The sequence below is a fragment of the Trichomycterus rosablanca genome, chromosome 7, assembly GCF_030014385.1.
Source record: "Trichomycterus rosablanca isolate fTriRos1 chromosome 7, fTriRos1.hap1, whole genome shotgun sequence".
NCBI lineage: Eukaryota > Metazoa > Chordata > Actinopteri > Siluriformes > Trichomycteridae > Trichomycterus > Trichomycterus rosablanca.
Genome location: NC_085994.1, coordinates 25,660,301 through 25,687,585, shown reverse-complemented (window position 1 = coordinate 25,687,585; position 27,285 = coordinate 25,660,301). Strand labels below are relative to the sequence as shown.

Sequence of the window (27,285 nt, the reverse complement as noted above, 5' to 3'; positions counted from 1 at the left end):
TTGCGCCCATATTTTGGTCAATCTTTGATGTCGAATTACTGGTACTATCCTGGCAGCAAAACAATCCTATCTAACAGCTAAAAAAGAATTTGTGAACTCCTGCGACAACTTTCAAGTTGGCAGTTTCTTTAAGTCTACGTGCCTGACTGTTAAATCATTACGCACATAACTGTAGTTTAGCCATGTGCCAACATTAAGTTCTTACAGTATGATATTCTTCTCAAGAAATATCATGATGGCACAGTATGAAGTCTGTATTTTCTATTACATGAGCAGGTGGTGAAATAAATACATAAAAGAATATTATTTATAAGAGAGGTTTAAGTACAACACTGTACAGTGCAAAGTCTCTCCGTACATCTACACCAAGTTAACTTTTTACTTGATTTAAATGTAGTAGTTGTATTGTATAGGTTAAAGACTATCACATAGAATTAATTCATTTGCCTCGATATTTTTTTGTTTAAGCAGGACGTGGCACAGAAACCAACTGTTTTTTTTTAATGTCAACACTGACTGAGAAATTCTTTTTAAATCTGTTAGCTAAAACTTTTTTGCTTGAACTTAGTCACTGGCCTTTCTTCCAGCTAAAGCGCATGTTCCCCAAAATCCAGTACTCGTCATTGTCAAAGTGGATCTCTCCAGTGGGGGGGAAGAAAGCGTGTGCCAGTTCACCTGTGATGCCATCAAAACAGTGGTGCAGGTGGGACTGCAGACAATCTGTATGGTTTACTGGGTAAAAACCTGCAAAATATCAAGCAAAGACTTCAACATAGAAAACTGACCAGTAAGCAACTTAAGCAGCCAGGTCTCTAAAAAGGCATAAATGTGAGAAGAACACACAATTAAGCTTAAAAAACAACTTTCAAAGCCTGTGTGAAATATGTTTACATGGGGGTTGCCTGTTATTTCATAAGCTCTGGTTTTTGTCACAGACTTTGGCAGGGATTCCACAAAGCCAGACGTATTGGTTAATTTATCCCAGAAAGTCCAAAGGACTGCCAAACTTCCATTGAATCCACAAAAGGCAGCCATTTATGTGTCACATTGCATTTTTATGCACAGACATGAGCCAGATTTACTGCGTACTTCGGTTTTAATTTAAGATTCGCCTCATCTGTTCCAATTCCGCCATTCAATCCGATTTCAAAAGTTGTAAAAAAACTTGCATTTTTACATGTACTTTAAAATAACAAACATGGTTAATGTATTTAATCGATATTTTTGTCATATATCTTATAAAGCCAAAAGTATGTAGACACGTGACCATTAGCTTGTTGCAATCTAAGAACTCTTTCCAAAACCATGGGCATTAACATGGAAATGCACCCTTTAATACTGGGATGGCTTTCCACAAGATTTATATGTTTGTGAAGATTTGTGCACTCAGTCTTAAAAGCATTTTTAAGGTCAGACACTTAAGTTAAAGGAACAGGTCTGGATCACAATCAATGTTTTAATTCAACTCAAAGGTGTTCATTGGGAGTGAGTTTGGTTCAGTGCTCTGTGCGGGTTATTGTACTTCTTCTACACCACTTGTCAATTTATGTCTTAATGAAACAGAGGCACAGTCATGGTTCAACAGATGAGGGTCTTCTGAAAGTTTATTTTACAACCCCAAATTAGAAAAAAAGTCGGGACAGCATGGAAATGCAAATAATACAAAACACAGAGTTTCTTACATTTACTTTGACTTTTATTTTATTGCAGATAGGATAGGAACCCAAGATATTTCATGTTTTATCTGCTCAACTTCATTTCATTTATTAATAAACATCCATTCCTGCATCCAGGCCTGCAACACATTCCAAAAAAAGTTGGGACAGTAAAGCATTTACCACTTGGTAATGTTGCCATTCCTTTTCACCACACTTAAAAGACGTTTTGGTACAGAGGATACCAAGCGATTTAGTGTTTTAGGTTTTATTCGGTCCCATTCTTCCTGCAAACACGTCTTAAGATGTGCAACAGTACGGGGTCGTCGTTGTCGCATTTTTCCTTTCAAAATTCTCCACACATTCTCTATTGAGGACAGGTCAGGCAGGCCAGTCCAGTACCCGTACCCTCTTCTTCCACAGCCATGCCTTTGTAATGTGTGCAGCATGTGGTTTTGTATTGTCTTGTTGAAAAATGTATGAACGTCCCTGGAAAAGGTGATGTCTTGAAGGCAGCATATACTGCCATCACAGAAGTGTCAATGACCTTTGCCAAGGGCACTGACACAGCCCCATACCATGACAGACCCAGGCTTTTGGACTTGTTGCTGATAACAGTCTGGATGGTCCTTTTCATCTTTGGTCCAGAGAACACAACGCTCTTTTTTTTTTTTTTTTCAAATAAGATCTGGAATGCTGATTCATCTGACCACAATGCACGTTTCCACTGTGTGATGGTCCATTCTTGATGCCTCCAAGCCCAGAGAAGTTGATGCCGCTTCTGGACATGGTTAACATAAGGCCTTTTTTTTGCACAGTAAAGTTTTAAGTGGCATTTGTGCATGTAACTCTGTATTGTAGTGCTTTACAAAGATTTACTAAAGTAATCCCTTGCCCATGTGGTTATATCAGCTATTAACAAACTCATCCAACTCTGTAACAAGGAACGGTACAGGAGATTGTTTATATCAGCAGCGATCACGCTGTATAATGCCTCACTAGCTCGGGACATCATCAAACACTAAACTACTATCAGGACAGACTCATGGAGCATGTTCTAGCACTATGTTTATAAAGACTATACTACATATCTGTTATTTTTTAACACTTACAACAGTTTAGTATATCACATATTACATATCTCATCTAAAATATTTACTGCTAGGATACTTCTTAAGTTTTTTATATGACACTACATTTTTTATTCTATTGATTCAATTACATAGTGTGTACAACATTACTTGTGTACTTAATACTTTGTACTTTAATTCTTTAATATTTTTTGCTTTAATGTACCTGGAGATGCTGTAATATGACTTTCCCTATGGGATTAATAAAGTTATCCATCCATCCATCCATCCATCCATCCATCTATCAATCTATCAATCTATCAATCTATCAATCTATCTATCCAATCTTCCCCTTCCAATCTTTCTTTGAGGTACGTTGTTTTTAAACATTTCAACAATCACCTGTTGACATCACCTGTTTGGAATCACATCATTATTTAGTTTTTTTTTACTTTATTACTAGCCCTAAATTGCCCCCGTCCCAACCTTTTTGGAATGTGTTGCAGGCCTGAAATGCAGGAATGGAGGTATATTAACAGATTAAATGAAGTTGAGCAGACAACACATGAAATATCTTGGGTTCAAACTGTCTGAAATCAAATAAAAGTCAAAGTAAATGTAAGGAACTCTGTGTTTTTTTATTTGTATTTTCCATACTGTCCCAACTTTTTCTGATTTGGGGTTGTATATAATTAATGCAAATGAACTAACCAGAGCATTGGTTTGGGTTCTGCAGGTTATTTTACCAATAGTAAAGCTGTTGTGGACCAAACTCCTAATAAAAAAAAAAAAACACTGTGCTTGGATTGTATTCTGCCTTAGTCTTCAAGTTCCTTTAGATAAATTGTCTCTGTCAAATAAATATGACATTAAATAAACATTCTGTCTTTTGGTCCAGCTTGCTTTTTGGCATTCCATGTGTAGTCGAAAGCAAGTCGGCTGCCATTTTGGCTCTGTAACAAATAATAAAACTACAAAAAGGTGGCACAAAATCTGGATTACATCCACACTTGTGTCTTTAAAGAGATCTATTCTCTATTCGGGGACAAATGGAACCAATTATTTTCTGTTCACTTGTTTCGTTTTTGAGAGTTTCCAGACATAATATGTTAACAAATGATGTCTGCAATCAAGGCCAGACACTTAGATGGACATTTTTTGTGCCAGGATGAAATCTAAAGATCTACTATTCTGATATTTCATTGGTTAAACATGAGCAAACCTTAAAACTATTAGTAATACAAACAAGTCACATTTACGAATGCTAGAAAGTAAGACAAAGGAATTTTAATGTGTTGCACCAGGTCTGTATCAAACAATTTATAAACATATTGTGATTAAAACTTGAATTGATGTAGTGGTAGCTTAGTGGTTAAGGTACTAGACTAATAATCAGAAGGTTGCCGGTTCAAGCCATACCACTGCCAAGTTGCTACTGTTGGGCCCCTGAGCAAGGCCCTTAACCCTCAATTGCTCAAATTGTGTTCAGTCATAATTGTAAGTCGCTTGGATAAAAGCATCTGCTAAATGCCAAAAATGTAAATAAATATTTGGATATTTATTTTTAACACAGATGGCTGACGCTAACAATATATGACTAAACGCGTGTGCATACCCCTCGGTTTAAGTGTTTCAGCCACACCTGATTGCTTCACCTGCTTCAACCTGGTCAGGATCACAGTGGATCTTGTAACACAGAAAAACGTTGGGCATAAAACAGGTTGTCCTGGACAGGGCACCAATTCATCACAGGGCTTTGGATATCCTGCCTTAACATAGCCAAACATGTCTGTGTAGCACCTTGCTAACATATGTATCAAGTTAATCATATAAAATAAATACTGTGCTTCCAACATTGTGGCAGCTGTTTGGAAAAAGCCCATACTACACAAAGTAGATAAATAAGAGTCAGAAACTCCAGTCGCCTGGCATAAACTGGAACATTAAATTTGATCCAGGCCTAGAGGTTGTTACTGTAGAAAAATGGGAGAGGGTGGCAATCCTCTTTTTAATTACCCGATATTATCACACCTGTAGCGCTGCAGACCTCTACTCCTGACAAAGCAATCTTTTATAAATGCCCACATACACACGTGGACAAAATTGTTGGTATTCTTCCATTAAAGAAAGAAGAACCCACAATGGTCACTGAAATAACTTGAAACTGACAAAAGTAATAATGAATAAACATTTACTGAAAATCAACTAATAAAAATCAGACATTGCTTTTGAATTGTGGTTCAACAGAATAATTGTAAAAAACAAACTAATGAAACTGGCCTGGACAAAAATGATGGTACCCCTAGAAAAGATTGAAAATAATTTGACCAAAGGGACATGTTAAACTAAGGTGTGTTCTTTAATTAGCATCACATGTGTCTTTAAACTTGTAATAAGTCAGTCTGCCTATTTAAAGGGTGGAAAGTAGTCACTGTGCTGTTTGGTATTTTGGTGTGTAACATGGACCACAGAAAGCTAAGGAAAGAGTTGTCTCAGGAGATTAGAAAGAAAATTATAGACAAACATGTTAAAGGTAAAGGTTATAAGACCATTGCCAAGCAGCTTGATGTTCCTGTTACTACAGTTGCACATATTATTCAGATGTTTAAGGTCTATAGGACTGTAGCCAACCTCCCTGGATGTGGCCGCAAAAAGGAAAATTGATGACAAATTGAAGAGATGGATAATACGAATGGTAACCAAAGAGCCCAAAGACATTAGAAATGAACTCTAAGGTCAAGGCACATCAATGTCAGATCGCACCATCCGTCGCTGTTTTAGCCAAAGTGGACTTAATGGAAGACGACCAAGGAGGAAACCACTGTTGAAAGCAAATCATAAAAAAGCGCAACTGGAATTTGCCAAAATGCATATTGACAAGCCACAAAGCTTCTAGGAGAATGTCCTTTGGACAGATGAGAGCAAACTGGAGCTTTTTGGCAAGTTACATCAGCTCTATGTTCACAGACGCAAAAATAAAGCATACAAAAAAAACCACATTGTACCTACTGTGAAACATGGAGGAGGCTCAGTTATGTTTTGGAGCTGCTTTGCTGCATCTAGCACAGGGTATCTTGAATCTGTGCAGGGTACAATTAAATCTCAAGACTATCGAGGCATTCTGGAGTGAAATGTGCTGCCCAGTGTCAGAAAGCTTGGTCTCAGTCACAGGTCATGGGTCCTCCAACTAGGGCTGTCGCGGTGAAAGAATTTCCCCTTGCGGTATTCAGCGTGGCTCAACACCGCGGTATGCGGTAATATCGCCAATTTATTTTTATTTTTTTTAATTACTTAATTTATCTGGATTTTAGAGCTATATAAACAAGCTTTATTGTTAGGCTACGATTCAGTATATTATTGCTTTATAATGACAAAGATGAGACAGCTTTAAGACAAATCAAGTGCGTGTTTATTGTTAAATACAGAACAGAGCAGGGATGCGCAATAAGAATGCACGTCTTTTCTCTTTTAAAAAAGGTTTAAATTTAGCTTCTAGCCTAGGCTAGATATACACTGTGAAATGAAAAAAAAAGTGTTTAGACTAAATATTTTAAATGTACATCTAATCAAAATATGATAAAAAAAAATAGAATAAAGTCTGTAAGACCTTAAACCTGCGTTATCATGCGCGCTAGAAAAACCAACATGTTCACCTGATGTGGTTCCAGAGAGGATCTGAGTGGGGTAGTGATGTTCCTGACGGCACTAAAAACTCTCTCTGATGGTGCTCGTTACACTAATACACACGTACTGTACCTGCATGCGACTTTAGAGAGCAGAGGAAATCTAACCTGGTTGTCGCGCCACTGTTAACTATCTATTTAGTAGGTATAATTAACATAACAATATATACTACATTTCAAGTTATTTATATATAAAAAATACATTTAAATAATTCCAGCAAGCCAGCAAGAGAATATTTGCAGGCTGCAATGCCATATTAACCGTCATTAAGTGCTTTAGTATGCCAAGGCTGTTTGAATATAGTCTAAATTACAAGTATTTTATTCAGTGTGAACTCAATTTGATCATTAATAAACTTGCCTATAATTAATGTGGCCATTGTTTCCATTTTAAAACACAAACTCTGACACTCAGCAGCAACGGATGCGAACAGGTTACGGGAAAATGGCGCTCTTAGCTCATTTTCATTATGAATTTATTTAACATTTATTAAGCCCGAATGTAAGCGTAAAACAAGCTGGACTTTGCAACAAAAAAAAAAAAAAAAAAAAGAAAAAACGTGAACATCGCGGTGTTGCGGTTGCTTGGCATGCCCTGCGGTTGGCTGATCTATACCGCGGTATTTCAAAATTGCGGTTAGCGTGACAGCCCTACCTCCAACAGGATAATGACCCAAAACACACAGCTAAAAACATCCAAAAATGGCTAAGAGCAAAGCATTGGACTATTCTGAAGTGGCATTCTATGAGTCCTGATGTAAATCCTATTGAACATCTGAAACATGCAGTCTGAAGAAGGCACCCTTCAAACCTGAGACAGCTGGAGTAGTTTGCTCAAGAGGAGTGGGCCAAAATACCTGTGGACAGGTGCAGAAGTCTCATTGAGAGTTACAGAAATCACTTGATTGCAGTGATTGCCTCAAAAGGTTGTGCAATAAAATATTAAGTTAAGGGTACCATCATTTTTGTCCAGGCCAGTTTCATTAGTTTGTTTTTTAAAAATTATTCTGTTGAACCACAATTCAAAAGCAATGTCTGATTTTCATTAAATTTTTATTTATTATTACTTTTGTCAGTTTCAATTTATTTCAGAGACTTTAACGAGAGGGTACTAAAAATTTTGTCCACGTGTGTACTTCTGGCCATATGTTGTACATAACTGGTCCCTGTGACTGCCACAGACTTTCAAAGCCAAATTCCAATACCATGCACGTCTGGGTTCATTCCTGATTTTTCAAATTCATGATGATATCTGTTAAATCATGGAGCCCTGATAACTTTATTAAATTAATACCAAGTACAGTATTACACCGATCAACCATAACATTAAAACCACCTCCTTGTTTCCACACACATTGTCCATTTTATCAGCTCCACTTACCATATAGAAGCACTTTGTAGTTCTACAATTACTGACTGTAGTCCATCTGTTTCTCTGCATGCTGTGTTAGCCCCCTTTCATGCTGTTCTTCAATGGTCAGGACTCTCCCAGGACCATTACAGAGCAGGTATTACTTGGGTGGTGGGTCATTCTCAGCACAGCAGTGACACTGACATGGTGGTGGTGTGTTAGTGTGTGTTGTGCTGGTATGAGTGGATAAGACACAGCAGCACTGATGGAGTTTTTAAACACCTCACTGTCACTGCTGGACTGAGCATAGTCCACCAACCAAAAATATATCCAGCCAACAGCGCCCTGTGGGCAGTGTCCTGTGACCACTGATGAAGGTCTAAAAGATGACCAACTCAAACAGTGGCAATAGATGGGTGGTTGTCTCTGACTTTACATCTACAAGGTGGACCAACTAGGTAGGAGTGTCTATTAGAGTGGACAGTGAATGGACACGGTATTTAAAAACTCCAGCAGCGCTGCTGTGTCTGATCCACTCATACCAGCACAACACACACTAACACACCATTACCATGTCATTTTCACTGCAGTGCTGAGAATGATCCACCACCTAAATAATACCAGCTTCGTGGTGGTCCTGTGGGGGTCCTGACATTTGAAAAAAAGGGTGAAAGGGGGCTAACAAAGCATGCAGAAAAACAGATGGACTAGAGTCAGTAATTGTAAAACTACAAAGTGCTCCTACATGGTAAGTGGAGCTGATAAAATGGACAGTGAGTGTAGAAACAAGGAGGTGGTTTTAATGTTATGGCTGATCGGTGTATATTCCCTTATCAAAAAATATGCATAGTTTGAGATATCATTGGTGTTCCTCTTAATCTGGAGAAAAAAATCACTACCCCGCAAATATGCCAACCACATACAAGCAATACACGATGTTTATTCGGATGGATGCCAAGGAAATCCTTGTGAGCATATTCTAAAATAAAACAAACAAAAAAGTGAACAAAGACTAAATCAGTCTTTTATAGCCTCTACAGTCCAACCATTGAATAAACATTCTCATATTACACCATTTTATTCTTTCCACTCATTACCTTGCATCTGCTTTTTCAATTTACAAATGATCTGAATCACTGTTATTACAATTGATATTCATTTTAGTTTTGTTTTTATTAACTGTACTTTTGTCATTTATTTCTAAGGTGTTGACTGTAACTTGTCTTTAGGTTGAAAACAAACAAACATAATAACTCTCACCAGCTACTTTATTAGTTATACCAATCTTGTAAGTTTATTCACAGGACATTTTGTTTGGTAGAGTTCAGGTGTTTTAACCACACCCACTGCTAAACAGATGAATAAAATTAATTCTATTTAATATGCAATAAGGCACTCTGGTGGCGCACGCAATCTATTATGCAAATCTCAGCAATGTCATCAGTTGTCCAGGCATCTACACAGACACAACAAGCCTTGCGCTCAGAGTTTCCAGTGAAACCAGATCTGAGGTGACCCTGACCTGGATAAAGCTGTTGATGGAAATAAAATAAAATTAAATAAACAATATGCTCTTAACTTTGTACCATTTTGGGAAAGTCACTTTCCTATTCCAGCATGACTATGCCTCCGTGCATAACGTGAGTTTTATAATAACATGGTTTTACAAGTGTGTGGAGGAAATCCAGTGGTCTGCAGAGAGCCCTGACGGCAGTGCTTTTGAACACCTTTGGGATGAACTGGAATGTGAACTGTGAATCAGACCTAGTTAACAAACCATTGCATTACCTCATTTGACTGTTAGGGGTCTTTTTGCATTTACAGATGAAGTAGATTTGGGTACCAAAGTGTACAGAACAGCAAATGGCTACAGTCAGTAATTGTATACCCAAAAAGTGCATCTATGTACAACTATAAAATGACAAAGAATATAAGTATGAAAAAGGTGTTCCTAATTAATTTACAGGTGAGTTTATACAATAATAGGAGTTTGGCATGCTCTCCTGGTATCCATGTTTCCACTGGGTTTTCCTTCCTACCAAAATATGCAAATGTTTTACTGACTACTCTAAACTATTTTCAGGTATACAGAAGCAAGTAAATTGTTTGTGTGTTCTTCTGAAACGGCTTGGTGCCCTGTTCAGGGTGTATTCTTGTCCAGAACAAGACTCCTTGGTTGCACCAGACTCACTGTATCCCTGACCAAAACAATGCAGTTAGTGCAAATGAATGAGCATTTTGTCTTTATAACTAATTGATTGCAGTTGAGTCCTAATTAATTGCAGATGGGTTTGGCAATAATAGGAGTTTGGCATGTTCTCCTGGTGTCCATGTTTCCACTTGGTTTTCTTTTCTCCCAAAATATTCAAACGTTTTACTGACTACTCCAAACTGACCTTAGGTATACAGAAGCAAGTAAATTGTGTTTTCCCAGGTTGCACCACACCCACTGTATCCTTGACCAAAAAGGCAGCTGAAATGAAATGAATGAATGAGTATTTTGTCCTTATACTTCTACCGTGTTTACATTCAGCGCTAAGCTACATCACTTGCTACTACACAAATAATCCAAGTGCACAGGTGTACAATTTTTTCTATATCACTATGTATTTTTATTTAAAAGGAAATATTATGCTTATACCAATTTTGATATCCGCCTCTTCATCAGCAGGCACCTCTCTGAAGCTGAAAGGTGAGACATCACTCCACATGGCGAAGGCCCTGGCAATGCCCCGGCGTGTGTCACTGGCATTCATCAGGTTCCTTGGGTAAGACAGCAGTCTACACAGATATATAAGGGATAGTTAACATTTTATGGCACAGGATAGGATTAGTGAAATAATTTTTTTTCACAACTCATTCATGTTTTATAAGAAGCTTTTTTTTACCATTATTATTAAACCAAAGTCTGGGCACTCGTGTGGCCAGCCTACTACAGCTAGGATTCAGGGTTTAAATCCTAAGCAACTGCTACTGGCCGGTCGGGCAATTACATAAAGACATGGTTGGCTATGTCTGGGGTGGGATGGCTGAGGCCCCTGTCCGGGATGTGTTATTACATTGAGTCCAGTGATTCCAGGGAAACTGGACCCACTGAGACTCGGGCCAGGATAATCTATGTCTCCAACTGAGATGATATTCATTTGCTAATAAACTTGAACGTTGAACATTACCAGCTGTTTGAACAGATCTAGTTCTGTGAGAGGCATCTGAGACATGTCAGAGGCCTTTTCAACATTTATGCAATAAAGTGATTATTTGGATCTCTGGAGATACATAAAACCCCTCAACCAAACCGTTTTTCTTTCACATACCCATAGATCTTTCTTTCAAATAGGCATTTTTTATTTTATTCCAATTCCACTGATAAAACTGGTTAAACATCCAGCTTTTGTCATATCTGTCCACACATCTGTGATTTTGGAATTAAAACCTGATGCTTAAGAAATGAATCCTTATCCTACTCTCTACTTTGGGAAACTATGTAGCTTATCTATGGCATCAAATAATATCACACAGGTGTCATAGGTTTACATACACTTTAAGTTTTAAACCATTTTAACTCCCATTTAAAAAATTCTAACTCATTTTTATCCCCTCCACAGATTCAATGTCAACAAACTATGGTTTCAGCAAGTTGTTTTGGATGTCTACTTTGTACATGATGCAAGCAATTTTTCCAACAAATGTTTACAATCAGATCATTATTCGAAATTCAATTGGGTTAAAAGTTTACATACACCAAGGTGACGGTGCTTTTAAATAGCTTGGAAAATTCGAGAAAACAGGAAAATGGGCCGTTTCTCGATTTTGATTCTATTATTGTCAGTTAACAAAAACAAGAAATAGCTTTGTTTCACAGTTTCACAAACTAATCATAAAATCAAATAAAAAACAAATAGATAAGGGATTGTATTTTATTCATTCAAATTCAACACTTCCTATCACTATACCCGAAAGTAAACCTGCATCATGCACGTATGGTGACAGAAGAAAAAAACAGGTTTATTACAAACATGTCACACTTACATATGATAAAGACAGGAAAAATCAAGCAGGAATATTAAAAGATGGAACAAAAAAATAATAATGGACAAGAGCTGGGATTTCGAATACACTGTATGGAATCAGCTCTGCCATCCGGCTGGGCTGGGCGGCTATATGAACAACGTTTGGCTGTTGTTCATACAGGGTAGGGAGCCGGATAGAGACCTCATAACTGGTGCAATTACGACCTCTGCTGGCTCATTGATGGCGTCTGCACAGAGTGGAGGAATAATGCAATCATGGTGTGGCTCTCCGTGCACAAGGCGGATTCGCATAAAAACTAAACTGTGAAAAGATGCAGTCGGCTACTGCTCACGTTTCGGAGGGGGCACGTGTCAGTTCGCTCTCCACAATCAGGCCGAGGGTCAGCACCAGTAGAGAGGGAGCACAATTAGACATGCTAAAAATCGGGAGAAAAAGGGAGAAAATACAAAATAAATAAATAAATAAAAATAAATAAAACAATAATAATGGGTCTGTTCAGGTGGCGCAGCGTTAAAACACGCTAGTGCACCAGAGCTGGGATTTCAAATACATTGTACCGAATCTCAGCTCTGTCATTCGGCCGGGCGGCCACATGGACAACAATTGGCTGTTGTTCACAGGGTTGGTAAGCCGGACCAGGGTTCCTCATAACTGGTGCATTTACGTTCTCTGCTGGCTGACTGATTTTAGAGTTTAATGAGTTTAATGCTGATCAGAGTGTAGCTCTCTGTGCACAAGGCTGGTCGGCATATGAACTTGCCTCGTGCAGGTGAAAAGAGGCAGTTGATACTGATCATGTGTCAGTTGTGAAGCTCCTCAGTCAGCAGTGGAGGGTTGTATCGGTGGAGGTGAAGCGTAACGCAATCAAAGTAATTGGATACAACTAGATTAGGGGAGAAAATTGGAGGGAAAATTCTGAGAAAAAGAGCATAAAAAAATAACAACAAGACAACGCATCCCCTAATACCCAGCTTAATTACGTCAAAATCACCTGAAGTATTCAACTGCAGTCAAGCTATCTGCATGCTTAAATTTTGGGGGATTTACGGTAGTGCATTGCAAACACATTATACGTTTATGCATACACATAGACCTGAGCTTATCTGTTAATTAAAGCTCATATCACACATTTCAATTTGATTAAGATCCATAATATCTAATGACTGACCACACCAAATCTCAAGCAAATTGATACATCAAGAAAAATCTGTGTTTTGAGGGATTAAACACACCTCAATATATACTGTAATTATAAAGACATGCACTTGGGACTGTGTCTGTAAAACATCTCAAAATATGTCCATAATTCTAACTTGATTCTATTTTAGGCTATCACACAAGGGTGACACTACATTTACAGCAACTTTGAGTTTTGGAGGATACTTCTAAAGTTGTGTGAACATGGCTTAAGGACAACCAAGTGAGAGTAATGAAGTGGGCATCACAAAGCCCTGACCTCAATCCCATAAAAATATATGAGCTGAAAAACTGAAAAAGCAATGAGGCCTACTGTTCTGTTAAGGGAAATGGGTCAAAATTCCAGAAACTTATTGTGAGAAGCTTGTGGAAGGCTATTCGAGACATTTAACCCAAGTTAAACAATTTAAAGGCAATGCTTCCAAAAACTAACCATGTGCATATAAACTTCTGAGCAACTGGAAATGTGATGAAGGAACAAAAAGGTAAAATAAATCATTGTCTCTAGTATTATTCTGACATTTCACATTGTTAAAATATACTAAGTGATCCTATAGTGAACCTAAGAGAGGAAATGTGTGGTAGTACTAAATGTCAGGAATTTAAAAGAACAAGTTTTACATAATACATTTGTATGTAATTTATGGATTCAATTGTATGTATCCAATTTCAACAAAGAACAGAGGAAGCCTGGGGTCTTTATGAAGAGGTTTATGAATATGGTGACAAAGCAAGCTGCCTTGTGGCGCACCTGTTAAAGCAAAACAGTGCATCTTGCCTAATGTCTTAGAAAAAGAATGAAATTAATACAGGGTCTCTTCCCGCTGCTGCTGCAATATGAGACCTTCAGGTATGGTCCAGGCACCTGCAAGAATGAGGTATGGGGGGCTTCACATGGAGCTTAGAGTGACTCCGTTTGCAATATGAATCTGTGTGGGAACCCAACACTGGCAGTTAAGAAGCGGCCGCAGATTAAACATGTTTTGGAGGGGTAGTGTGGTAATCCGGGCTCTCCATGATTAGATCAAGGGCTGTGTAAGCAGCAGCGGGTTTACAGTTGGGAACTGAAAACGACTAGACTGAAAGATAAAAAAAATAAAATAAAATAAAGATAAAGATCTAACAAACTGTGGTTCATATTGTTACTGATGTAGATCCAAAAATCATAGCTAACACACTAGCATCTAGATTAGAGAACATCCATCCAAAAATAATCTTCAGATGATCAGACGATCAGTTTTCAGGTTTTATCAGAGGACAGCATTCTTTTTCCAACATTTGAAAGCGGGCTAATAGACCCAGCTCTTCTTCAGGTCCAGAATATGTATTACTCTTGCTAAATGAGGAGAAAATACAAATTCTTTTCAAAGTCTCTTTAGTGTCTAAGAGAAATCTGGATTTGGCAAAACCCTCACAGCCTGGATTAAACTGTTATACAACCCACCATTAGGATGTGTCCAGACTAAACATTATGTGCATTTTTCCCCAATTTTCTTCCCAATCTAGTCATATTCAATTACCCGATTTCTCACTTTCTCTCTACTGTTGCTAACTTCCACTCTGACGTGTGTGCAGTACCAGACTGCTTCTGCAAGTTTACATAGTGCTCGGTATCACACACTGATCTGCATTAGCCTTTGTCTCTGTGCAGGCACCTTCGATCAGCCAGCAGAGTTCGTAACTGCATCAGAATGAGGAATTAACAGTGCAACAGTAAGTGCAAAGGTCATGCAATTTTTACTATATAAAATAAATGTATTTATCATATAAATATACACTATATAGCCAAAGGTATTTGGACACCTGATCATGGGATTGTTGGACATCCCATATCAAAAACAAATCATTTTAAAATAGAGTGGCCTCTGTGTGATTAACAACAGCCACTGTGCTTCCCACAAGTCTGAACTATGACTGTTGGAATTTGTGCCCATTCAGTCAAAAGAGCATTTGTGTGGCTGGGCAAGAAACCCTCAATTGATGTTCCAGTTCATTCCAAAGCTGTTCAGTGTGGCTGAGGTCAGGGCTCTGTGCAGACCACTGGCATTTCTTTAAACCAAGCTTTCTTCATGTCTTTATAGACCTTGCTTTGTTCACAGGAAGCACAGTCATGATGGAACAGGAAAGCACCATTCCTTACCTGTTGCTGCAAAGTTAGAAGTATATCATTTCCTTCATATAAATGATTTATTACACCTGTTAGTAACTGTTGTGGCTGAAACACATAAATAAAAAAAATAGAAACGGTGTCCCAATACTTTTGTCCATATAGTGTATCTTTCTTTTTTCCCTCTCATTAATAAGTACAAATGTGCGTCAGATGAAGTCAGTAAAAATGTAATTTAAAATGCTGAAGTACTCCTCTAGAATCTAAATCATGCTCATAATGCTGCAATAATTAAATATGTTAATTTAATTAAAATATTATGTGTTCTTAGATTTTCAGAGGATGTTCAGTCATGTAAAACAGTAAACACCAGCATCATTCTTACTTGTAGGTAAGCCTAAATTTGTCCCATTTCAGCTTCTCTGGGGTCAAGGTGTAGCGCTTGTTCCTAGAAAGGTGCAGCATGTGGGACCGGGCATCTTTGCGAATTCCAATGATCAAAACACCAGACATGTGAGCTTCTTCCTTGGACAAAAAAATCTCAGATTAGCCAAATGCCATGTTTTTATAGCTCAAAGTTCTTACTAGTTTCTATTCTGATTAATCTTTTTATTAGCACTCCACTAGTAGATTTTATAGCTTGTTAAAGAAAGAACACACCTTACATGCCCATGGTTTGAAATTAGATGTCTAGTAAGCTAATGGTCAGGTGTCCACATACTTTTCACCATATACTGGATGTCATCACACCTCTTGGTATTTTAATTTATTTCGCAACTGTTTTTAAGTAACTGAATAAGTATAAACATTTGAGGTATAATTTTTTTTTCAAAATTCCTGAGTCAAAAACATACACAAAGCAGATTATTAATTTGCTGGTGGAAAAACTTCTGTCCACCATCTTATGTCATTAAACTTTTTGGAAGTGGCTCCTGATAACTTGTTGGTGATTCTGATTGAGTGCAGCTACTGATTTTACTCTGCCAATCAAAAGATAACATTGAAAATTTTTAAGTAAATCGCTTAAAATTCAACCAGAGTTGTATCAGGAGCTTGTTAGAGCTAACTGAAGCATGAGGTGAGGCCCTGCATTTGCAATGAAAGAGAACTAAAGTGCTAAATGTTTGACCAAGGTAGAACAATACTGTGGCTAAAAAGCCACTAACAAAAAAGGAAAACCATTAATATATATGGTGGCTAAAAACATTCATAGCCCACAACAGAAAAAGTAGATAAAACAGGGAAAGTGCAGAACTGAGAACTGCCTGTCACAATATGACAACATGCTTCAACCATATGGAACAACCCAATTATTGAAAAAAGAAAACTAAGTTTTAAGTTTTTTTTTGTTTCAAGGGTTAAAAAACTAAAACCTTTAAAAAACAACTGGTGATAGCAATGCATGACCGGCACCCCAACCCCACCAACTAATGCAGTGTACGAATTTACTGGCAGGGTTCGTTCCGGAAAAGGGATGACAAGCCACCGCTGGGCCAATTTGCTATGCCAGGGCAGTACTGTTGAGAGGTCTGAAAGCGCCACAATACCACAATATGTGGCAGGTACGGCCATCCTGCAGCCAGAGCAAGGCAGTGCAAGTTGCAGAGGATTTCAGTATGCGGCAGGAAGTGACTACATTGGGGAAATAAAGGGGAACCAAACTACAAAAGCATCAGAATATGGGGCTCGGTGTCCCACACATGGAACTTGTGTAACCCAGCCAGAATGACAGTCTAACTACGGGTGGCTTTGTCATTTCATAAGTTGGCAAATGTTTCTGGAATGATCAAGGAAATAAAAACTTTTGGTTGCAGTTCTCACTGTTCTTACTATTGACATGTACTTATGTACAGGGTGGGCCATTTATATGGATACACCTAAATAAAATGGGAATGGTTGGTGATATTAACTTCCTGTTTGTGGCACATTAGTATATGGGAGGGGGAAAACTTTTCAAGATGGGTGGTGACCATGGCGGCCATTTTGAAGTCGGCCATTTTGGATCCAACTTTAGTTTTTTCAATGGGAAGAGGGTCATGTGACATCAGACTTATTGAGAATTTCACAAGAAAAACAATGGTGTGCTTGGTTTTAACGTAAACTTATTCTTTCATGAGTTATTTACAAGCTTCTCTTTGTTTACAGCCATTGACATGTCGCAGAGGTTAACACGTGAGGAGCGGATAGAAATTGTGTTGATGTCTGGTGAACGCAGTACCCGGGTCATTGCAGCAGATTTCAATGCAAGACACCCTACGAGACCACCCATCTCCCATGCTACAGTTAGCAAACTGCTTGCCAAGTTTCGTGAAACTGGTTCAGTGTTGGATTTGCCAAAATGTGGACGCATGAAAACTGTCACTAATGAAGAAACATCAGTGGCTGTCCTAGCTTCATTCAGCAAGAGCCCACAGCGTAGCACTCGCCGCATGTCACTGGAGAGTGGCTTCAGTCGAACATCCCTTCGGCGGATATTAGCTACTCACAAATGGCACCCTTACAAACTCCAGCTGCTGCAGCATCTCAACGAGGATGACCCAGATCGGCGCACTGAATTTGCAGAATGGGCAAAACAAAAATTAGAACAGGACCCTCAGTTTACACAGAACATTTTGTTCAGTGATGAGGCAAACTTTTATGTGAATGGTGAAGTTAACAAACAAAACCACCGCTATTGGTCTGACACTAACCCACAGTGGATAGATCCCTCCAAGACTGTTGGAACACAAAAATTTATGGTATGGTGTGGTATATGGGGTACAAAGATAGTGGGGCCATTCTTCATCAATGGAAACCTCAAGGCCACTGGATATTTGAAATTGCTACATGATGATGTGTTTCCCTCTTTATGCACTGAAGCTGGCACGTTCCCTGAGTTTTTCCAGCAAGATGGTGCACCACCACATTATGGGTGTCAGGTCCAAGCATTCCTAGATGAACAGTTTCCTGGAAAGTGGATTGGTCGTCGTGGGCCAGTTGAATGGCCCCCAAGGTCTCCCGATCTGACCCCCTTAGACTTTTATCTTTGGGGTCATCTGAAGGCAATTGTCTATGCTGTGAAGATACGAGATGTGCAGCACCTGAAACTACGGATACTGGAAGCCTGTGCTAGCATTTCTTCTGCGGTGTTGCTATCAGTGTGTGAAGAGTGGGAGAAGAGGGTTGCATTGACAATCCAACACAATGGGCAGCACTTTGAACACATTTTATAAGTGGTCAGAAACTTGTAAATAACTCATGAAAGAATAAAGTTATGTGTCACATGACCCTCTTCCCATTGAAAAAACTAAAGTTGGATCCAAAATGGCCGACTTCAAAATGGCCGCCATGGTCACCACCCATCTTGAAAAGTTTTCCCCCTCCCATATACTAATGTGCCACAAACAGGAAGTTAATAACACCAACCATTCCCATTTTATTTAGGTGTATCCATATATATGGCCCACCCTGTACTTATGCAAGAGATGCTAGATTTGCTATAAATTGTAAATTAAAATTTGGCAAGAAATTAAAGAGCACGCATGAAAGCAAAATACTTAAATACACTGCATTTTGAACCTAAAATCCTATTCACAAATTGAATCTATTAAAGACCCTGTACCATTAAACGTGTTTCTTTGCAAACTGACTGATGGACTGTTTAACTCCGGACCACAGTGTGCTAAAGTGTAAGTGAAGGAAAGTATAAAAATCATTAGTTCAATCATGTTAATTTCTGGGTGCAACAAAGTACAATGAATTAACTACATTGGGTTTCTATGCCCAAGGAGCTGCACTTAAGCCTAAGACCACCATGTGCAATGACAAGCATTAACTGGAATATTGTAAACTGATGTTGGAAGCTGTGATCTTGAGATCTTAAGTCGAATCCCAGGCAGTACTGTCCACCTAGCCGTGTATCTGAGCATGTATGATTGGCTGTGCCCGAGGAAGGTCAGCAAAATTTCATAGCCAGAAAAACACAGCGGTAAATTGAGCTAGCCCACTACCGCTGCTATCAGCACAGACATATCTGGGTTTAGCCAAACAGTCTAACCATTGGAATGTGCATTTGACAGTGTGCCCATAGTGTCAGTCCCAGGCCCAGAAAAAAGGAGGGTTGCATCAGGAGGGGTATCAGACATAGACTTTGAGCCAAGTCAAGTATACAGACCACAATGATCTGTAGGGGTGACCCTGGAAGTACAGGAGCAGCCAAAAGAGGAAAAAAATAGCATGGCTCTCCATATACAGTGCCTTGCAAAAGTATTCAGCCCCCTTGAACTTTTCAACCTTTTGCCACATTTCAGGCTTCAAACATAACAATATGAAATTGTAATTTTTTGTGAAGAATCAACAACAAGTGGGACACAATCGTGAAGTGGAACGAAATTTATTGGATATTTTAAACTTTTTTTAGAAATAAAAAACTGAAAAGTGGGGCGTGCAATATTATTCAGCCCCCTTGCGTTAATACTTTGTAGCGCCACCTTTTGCTGCGATTACAGCTGCAAGTCGCTTGGGGTATGTCTCTATCAGTTTTGCACATCGAGAGACAGACATTTTTGCCCATTCTTCCTTGCAAAACAGCTCGAGCTCAGTGAGGTTGGATGGAGAGCGTTTGTGAACAGCAGTTTTCAGCTCTTTCCACAGATTCTCGATGGGATTCAGGTCTGGACTTTGACTTGGCCATTCTAACACCTGGATACGTTTATTTGTGAACCATTCCATTGTAGATTTTGCTTTATGTTTTGGATCATTGTCTTGTTGGAAGATAAATCTCCGTCCCAGTCTCAGGTCTTTTGCAGACTGCAACAGGTTTTCTTCCAGAATGGTCCTGTATTTGGCTCCATCCATCTTCCCATCAATTTTAACCATCTTCCCTGTCCCTGCTGAAGAAAAGCAGGCCCAAACCATGATGCTGCCACCACCATGTTTGACAGTGGGGATGGTGTGTTCAGGGTGATGAGCTGTGTTGCTTTTACGCCAAACATAACGTTTTGCATTGTGGCCAAAAAGTTCGATTTTGGTTTCATCTGACCAGAGCACCTTCTTCCACATGTTTGGTGTGTCTCCCAGGTGACTTTTTATAGATATCTTTGAGAAATGGCTTTCTTCTTGCCACTCTTCTATAAAGGCCAGATTTGTGCAGTGTACGACTGATTGTGTCCTATGGACAGAGTCTCCCACCTCAGCTGTAGATCTCTGCAGTTCATTCAGAGTGATCATGGGCCTCTTGGCTGCATCTCTGATCAGTCTTCTCCTTGTTTGAGCTGAAAGTTTAGAGGGACGGCCGGGTCTTGGTAGATTTGCAGTGGTCTGATACTCCTTCCATTTCAATATGATCGCTTGCACAGTGCTCCTTGAGATGTTTAAAGCTTGGGAAATCTTTTTGTATCCAAATCCGGCTTTAAACTTCTCCACAACAGTATCTCGGACCTGCCTGGTGTGTTCCTTGGTCTTCATGATGCTCTCTGCGCTTTAAACAGAACTCTGAGACTATCACAGAGCAGGTGCATTTATATGGAGACTTGATTACACACAGGTGGATTCTATTTATCACCATCAGTCATTTAGGTCAACATTGGATCATTCAGAGATCCTCACTGAACTTCTGGAGTGAGTTTGCTGCACTGAAAGTAAAGGGGCTGAATAATATTGCACGCCCCACTTTTTAGTTTTTTATTTCTAAAAAATTTTTAAAATATCCAATAAATTTCGTTCTACTTCACGATTGTGTCCCACTTGTTGTTGATTCTTCACAAAAAATTACAATTTCATATCGTTATGTTTGAAGCCTGAAATGTGGCAAAAGGTTGAAAAGTTCAAGGGGGCTGAATACTTTTGCAAGGCACTGTAGCTCTCTCTGAGACTTGTTGGAGGGGCCTTGGCAAGGTGGTCTTGGCATTTGGAGAAAAATTGAGAAAACTGGAGAACTGGTAAGTAAAAGGACATTCTGTCCTTACAAACGAGTGAAAGCCAAGTACCTATAACTAAAACTAATCATACATGTACCATGTATCCAAAGATTTATGAATTTATCCTTAGAAACAAAAGGTTGCTGGTTCATGCCCCACCACTGCCAGGTTGCCACTGTAGGGCCCTTGAGCAAGGCCTTTAACCCTCAATTGCTTAGACAATATAATGTCACTGTACTGTAAGTCGCTTTGAATAAGAAAGCGTCTGCCAAATACCAAAAATGTAAAAGTAAATAAAAATGGAGGGCAGCACGGTGGCTAAGTGGATAGCACTGTCGCCTCACAGTTTGCATGTCCTCCCCCTGTTCGCGTAGGTTTCCTCCAGGTGCTCCGGTTTCCTCCCACAGTCCAAAGACATGCAAGTGAGGTGAATTGGAGACACTAAATTGTCCATGAATGTGTTTGATAGAACCTTGTGAACTAATGAACCTTGTGTAATGAGTAACTACCGTTCCTGTCATGAATGTAACCAAAGTGTAAAACATGACGTTAAAATCCTAATAAACAAACAAACAAACAAACAACACATAAGATATCTAAACACTGCCTTGCCTTTTAATACTAGCAATGCACTGAAACCACCTAATATTTTGAGAATAAAAAGGTCAAATGGATCTGGCCTCTTTTACAGAACAAGCCCACTTGAAAAGGCCAACTGAAGCTACTAACATTGTCCTAAAGGTGACTGTGTGTCTGAATGTGTCTGTGATGGACTGGCGACATGTCTGGGGGTGTTTCCTGCCTTTCAGCCAATTAATCAAACCCACCACGACCCTGACCAGGATAAAGCGGTGGTAAAACAGACAATGAATAAATGAATTACTGTGACATTTGTCTGGCCAGCCAAATCCAGGCCTGCCACAGCTGCTATAATAAAGGATATTTGAAAAGAACTTTACTTCAAGTGCAACCTCCACTGCAGTGTTCCAGCCTGGAAAAGTAATGAAATCAGAGACTTCTGAAGCAAGGCTGCATGTTTAAAAAAGTGTTCTACACATGGAACTTATGTAACCCAGCCAGAATGACAGTCTAACTCTGGGTGGCTTTGTCATTTCATAAGTTGGCAAATGTTTCTGGAATGATCAAGAAAATAAAAATTCTTTGTCACAGTTGTGTGGTCCATTGGAACCGTCCTCACTATTGATATGCAATTAAGTACTTACGAACTTATGCAAGAGATGCTAGATTTGCTATAAATTGTAATTTAAAATTTGGCAAGAATTTACAGAGAAAGTATGGAAGCACAATACTTTTCCACTGCCTTTTGAACATAAAATCCTATTTACAAATCGAACCTATTAAAGACAAAAAAAATCCAAGAAAAACTAGTTTGTTTTGTTTTTTCCATAATGTTATTGCATTTGTTGTAAAAAACATATATGAAACAGGCTTCAAAGCTGTTGGAAGAGGTTTAAGCTACCCAAGGGTAACTAAACACTTAAAATCTTCAATCCTGGAACAAAAGTACAGACTTCATAGGGAGCCAGTAATGTTCTGGGTTAAAAGTTTACAGACTTGGAATAAACCTCAAGCTCCTTTACGACTTACACAGAACTTCAAGCTGAACATCTGGGTAAAATAAATGAATAATTAAAAAGCTCTACATGTATCACAGCAGTGACTAACTTTGCACTAATGCAATTAATAAATTAATAAATTTGCTCTTCCCCCGGGTCGATCTGACCGATCTGGATTTCATGCAGAAACCGATAACGGTGGTTTGTGAAGAAAGAGAGGAGACAGATGCTTCTTTTCAAGCCAGTGCAGGAATGGAGACATTCCTCAGTGGAAACAGTCCCAAAACAGGCCATGTAGCCTGGCTTTATGTCACATGCTTTTGCAGTCTTGTTGTTCTAAGCTGCACCCTTGGCAGATGTTTTTGAGAAATAAATGGAAAATGACATCTAAAGTCCAAGGCAGTGTCGGTCCTTTAAAAGATAGCAAGTTTGATTTTGAGGATCCGCTTGGAATCCTGCTTAGTCACATTTGTGATTACAATTATGCATGCTGTATCATTCAGACCAGAACAGCTTAAAAATGCAAAGGTTCAGACATCCCCAGTGAAATTCCATGTTTATTTGAAATATGCTAACACATCCTGCAGGGGACAAACATCTGCACATCTGAATACAAAATGACTTTATTTTCTGAATTTAAAATATTTGAAACAAAAAAAAATATGGCATGTGCAAAGGTCATGACACATTTAATTATGTATTATTCTTTTTAATATGTTAAATTAAGCAAATAAATAGAAACTGTGCACAAGTGCAAGATAAATGCCACTTTTTTAAAAATGTGTTTACCGGTTTACCAGTAGTTTTCGACCAGAAGTGTCTAAACTTTTGCCCCTTAGGTCTCAGTCAGCCTCATTTGTTAGCAGTCAGCAAGCTTCTGGCACAACTTGTTGATTTAATGTTTTACCATTGTACATTTGAGAGTGAATTAGTAAAATTGGCAAAGTTTAATTAAAATTAGCAAAATTGGCATTCGTTGACTAATATTCTTTAATGGGTTAAGGACAGGGCTCCTTTGATGCGTGTTTTGGGTCCAAGTCCTGTTGGTACAGGATAATACAGTGTATTATGGATTTCTCCATTATTTTATCTAGGTATGAATGCCTTATCCTCTGAACACACTTCTGTTCATTGTGGCCAAATACACCGATCAGGCATAACATTATGACCACTTTCCTAATATTGTGTTGGTCCCCCTTTTGCTGCCAAAACAGCCCTGACCCATCGAGGCGTGGGCTCCACTAGACCCCTGAAGGTGTGCTGTTGTATCTGGCACCAATATGTTAGCAGCAGATCCTTTAACTCCTGTAAGTTGCGAGGTGGGGCCTCCATGGATCTGACTTATTTGTTCAGCACATTCCACAGATGCTCAATTGGATTGAGATCTGAGAAATTTGGAGACCAAGTCAACACCTCAAACTCGTTGTTGTGCTCCTCAAACCATTCCTGAATCGTTTTTGCTTGGTGGCAATGTGCATTAGCCTGCTGAAAGAGGCCACAGCCATCAGGGAATACCATTTCCATGAAAGGGTGTACATGGTCTGCAACAATGCTTAGGTAGGTGGTATGTGTCAAAATAACATCCACATGGATGGCAGGACCCAAGGTTTCCCAGCAGAACATTGCCCAAAGCATCACACTGCCCTCTTCTAATAGTTCATCCTGGTGCCATGTGTGCCAACATGGTGCCAACTAAAAGGTAAGCGACGCACACGCACCCGGCCATCCACATGATGTAAAAGAAAATGTGATTTATCAGACCAGGACACCTTCTTCCATTGCTCCGTGGTCCAGTTCCGATGCTCACATGCCCATTGTTGGAGCTTTCGGTGGTGGACAGGGGTCATACGCAACAAACTGTGATGCACTGTGTATTATGACACCTTTCTAACAGAACCAGCATTAACTTCTTCAGCAATTTGAGCCACAACTCCACGTCCCATGCCACTATTGACCAAGAACCACAAGAAGGGTCAACTAAAATATGCCAGAAGGAATTTTAATAGGCCTGCAGAGTTCTGGGACACAGTTCTATGGAGTGACAAATCAAAACTGGAGCAGTTTAGCCATATAGATCAATGTTTTTTAGCCCAAGACAAGGCTTATAATTAGAAGAATTATATCCCATATTTTCTGCTGCTATACTGAGGTGAAATTAAATCTCAATAATAATTGGACTCTCCAGCAAAGCAATAATCACAAGCACACTTCCAAGTCAACTAAAGCTTGGTTAAGGAATCAGTCCTAAAATATCCTATAGTGGCCCTCTCAGTCTCTGGATTTAAATCCCATAAAAAGAAGTATAGCACAAAGACCATTTTCAAGCATAAATAAGCTGAAAGCCTTTGCATAAGAAGAAGGATGTAAAAGGATGTTCCACCAAGTACTAAGGCTGGGAGTTTAATTAATAGTGCACATCTGAATATTAATAATAAGAAGAAAAGTCTCTTTTTAATTTAAACTCAAAATGTTGTCGATTTATGTTATCAAAACTACTTGTATGTATCAATAAATATTCTTTCTGTTCTTCTTGTTGTACCTTTTCATTTCATTCTATACCCAACACCAACACGGGGGGGTGAATATTTTCGATTGCAACTGTATAACAGGTGAACAATGTCTGCAAATATATTAATACACATCTGATGAGTAGATTAATTCCACCTGTGGCATCTAAGCATGTCCTTCAAAGTTTTTACTTTTCATTATATAGTTGTGCTGGTTATATAAAAAAAAAAAAAACATTTGAAAAATTGCAAAACAGAAGTCTCTGACTTTTGGCCCCCACTGTATTTGCAATGTTCTTTCATCTATTGTTTAATATATACATATTTGCAATCTTTTGAAAATATGTATTGACGGTTTAGGTGGCTTTAGGTTACTGGTTTTTTTTTTTACATTTAATGTTTGAACATACACTATATGGCACACACTATAAGTATTTGGACACATGGCCATGAGCTTGTTGGTTATTCTATTTAAAAAAAAAACAATTGGTGTTAAAATTGTGAAATCTATATGATCTTTCCAGCTATCACAACAGCCATTCTTCTGACCAGGCTTCTCACAAGGCTTTGAACTATATCTGTGGGAACTTGTGCCCCTTCAGTCAAAGAGCATTTGTATGTCTTGGCACTGATGTTGGTCAAGAAAGCCTCAACTGATCCAGTTCATTCCAAAGCTGTTCAGTGGGGCTGAGGTCAGGGCTCTGTGCAGGCCACTGGCATTTCTTTAAACCAAGCTTTCTTTAAGTCTTTGTATACCTTGCTTTGTGCATAGGGACACACTAATCCTGGAACAAGAAAGGCCCTTCCCTATACTGTTGCTGCAAAGTGGTAGCGTATAACTTTCTTATTATAATTGATTTAATATACCAGCTAGCAATTGTTGTGGCTGAAACACATGAATACAAAACGTTAGAAGGGGTGTCCCAATACTTTTGTCTATATAGGGTATTTGCAAACCTTATAAACACTGAATTATCTTTTTTTATATTTTAAGGTGGCAATACTTTTTAATCTGTTGTTTAATATATATTTGTAACCCGTTATGAATATGTATTACACTTATCTTGTTTTAAGCTGTAACCACTGTTTTCCTCTTGGTTGTTTTTGCAAAGGTGGAACCACTGCTTTTTCTCTTGTTTTTTGCAAATATTTTCATATTTTAAGGTGTAGTACTGTTTAACTGGCTTTCACAAACCTAGTACACCTAGTAGAATAAAACATAACTTTCTCATATCTCCCTGGTCTGAAGCTTTCCCATGTAGTGAAAGGGAGTAAGTATGGAGTTACTTGATACTCACCCACTATCTTTAAAGTTTATACAAATAAGCGATACCGCGTTAAGTTTACGCTGTGACGTTTTCACCAGAACTTCAGAGGAAAGTAAATGCAATAAAGTGTTAAAAACACAAACTCCAAGCTTACCTCAAATATCCAGGAGGGAGTAGCCGTTGCTTTCTGCATAGTCGATAAAACAACGACGAGCAGAGAGAGAACCGCGGCCAGAGCCAGCTCTTCCTTTAACCGCACCATGTCTCAATCCAGAAGTGTAACCACACCACACACAACACGTGCTGTATTCCTGCTCCACCACCATCGATATATCTATACCTCTGTCATCCCTCTGCTGTCCATCCTGCTGCCACTCTATCCAAAAGATGAAGTGTGCTGAAGTGTGCACTGCTGAGTGGCTGGGTTCCAAACCGTGGGGCTGCGCTTCTCTTTTTTTCCTTTTGGACTCAGGGGAGCACACCTCCGCAGTCTCACATTACTCCAACTGAGGTCAGAAATATTTGGAAAGGAAACCAGCCGCAGCCCACTGTGCTGGAGTTTAGTCAGTCTGAGACAGCAGGTTTATCAAACCACCCTCAGCCTGCACTTTTTTTGCTTCTGCATACGTTGTACTTAAAATAGAGGGTATCTATAAATAGGGAAGACATAGGGAAGACATTATGCTTCCCACTTTGTGGCAAGCTCTTCCAGCATAACCTAAAGTATGTATTTATAAACCTTGTTTCTTACAAACTGCTTTATTCTGGTCAGGGTTGCGGTGGATCCAATACCCTGCAATAACTCAACTATCTAAAATAATTACAATCAGGGCCGGCGCTAGGGGGGGGCTGAGGGGGGCATTGCCCCCCCAAATTGTGTCTATGCCCCCCCAAGCAAAGCAGTCCAGAACCGGGGCTAGGGGGGGCTGAGGGGGGCATTG

The 27,285-nt window shown here is 39.1% G+C and overlaps 1 protein-coding gene across 1 annotated transcript in view; it reads right to left on the bottom strand.

The window, feature by feature from the left end:
* mmp23ba (matrix metallopeptidase 23ba) overlaps nt 1–26,697 on the bottom strand; it is a 32,184-nt gene extending 5,487 nt beyond the window's left edge. The window contains exons 1-4 of the mRNA XM_062998550.1: nt 26,499–26,697; nt 15,481–15,620; nt 10,401–10,540; nt 577–744 (exon numbers count right to left, since the gene is read on the bottom strand). Coding sequence (XP_062854620.1) covers nt 577–744; nt 10,401–10,540; nt 15,481–15,620; nt 26,499–26,606 — 556 coding nt within the window. The 5' untranslated portion in view covers nt 26,607–26,697. The remainder of the gene's footprint in view (nt 1–576; nt 745–10,400; nt 10,541–15,480; nt 15,621–26,498) is intronic.
* Between the last annotated feature and the right edge of the window lie 588 nt (nt 26,698–27,285).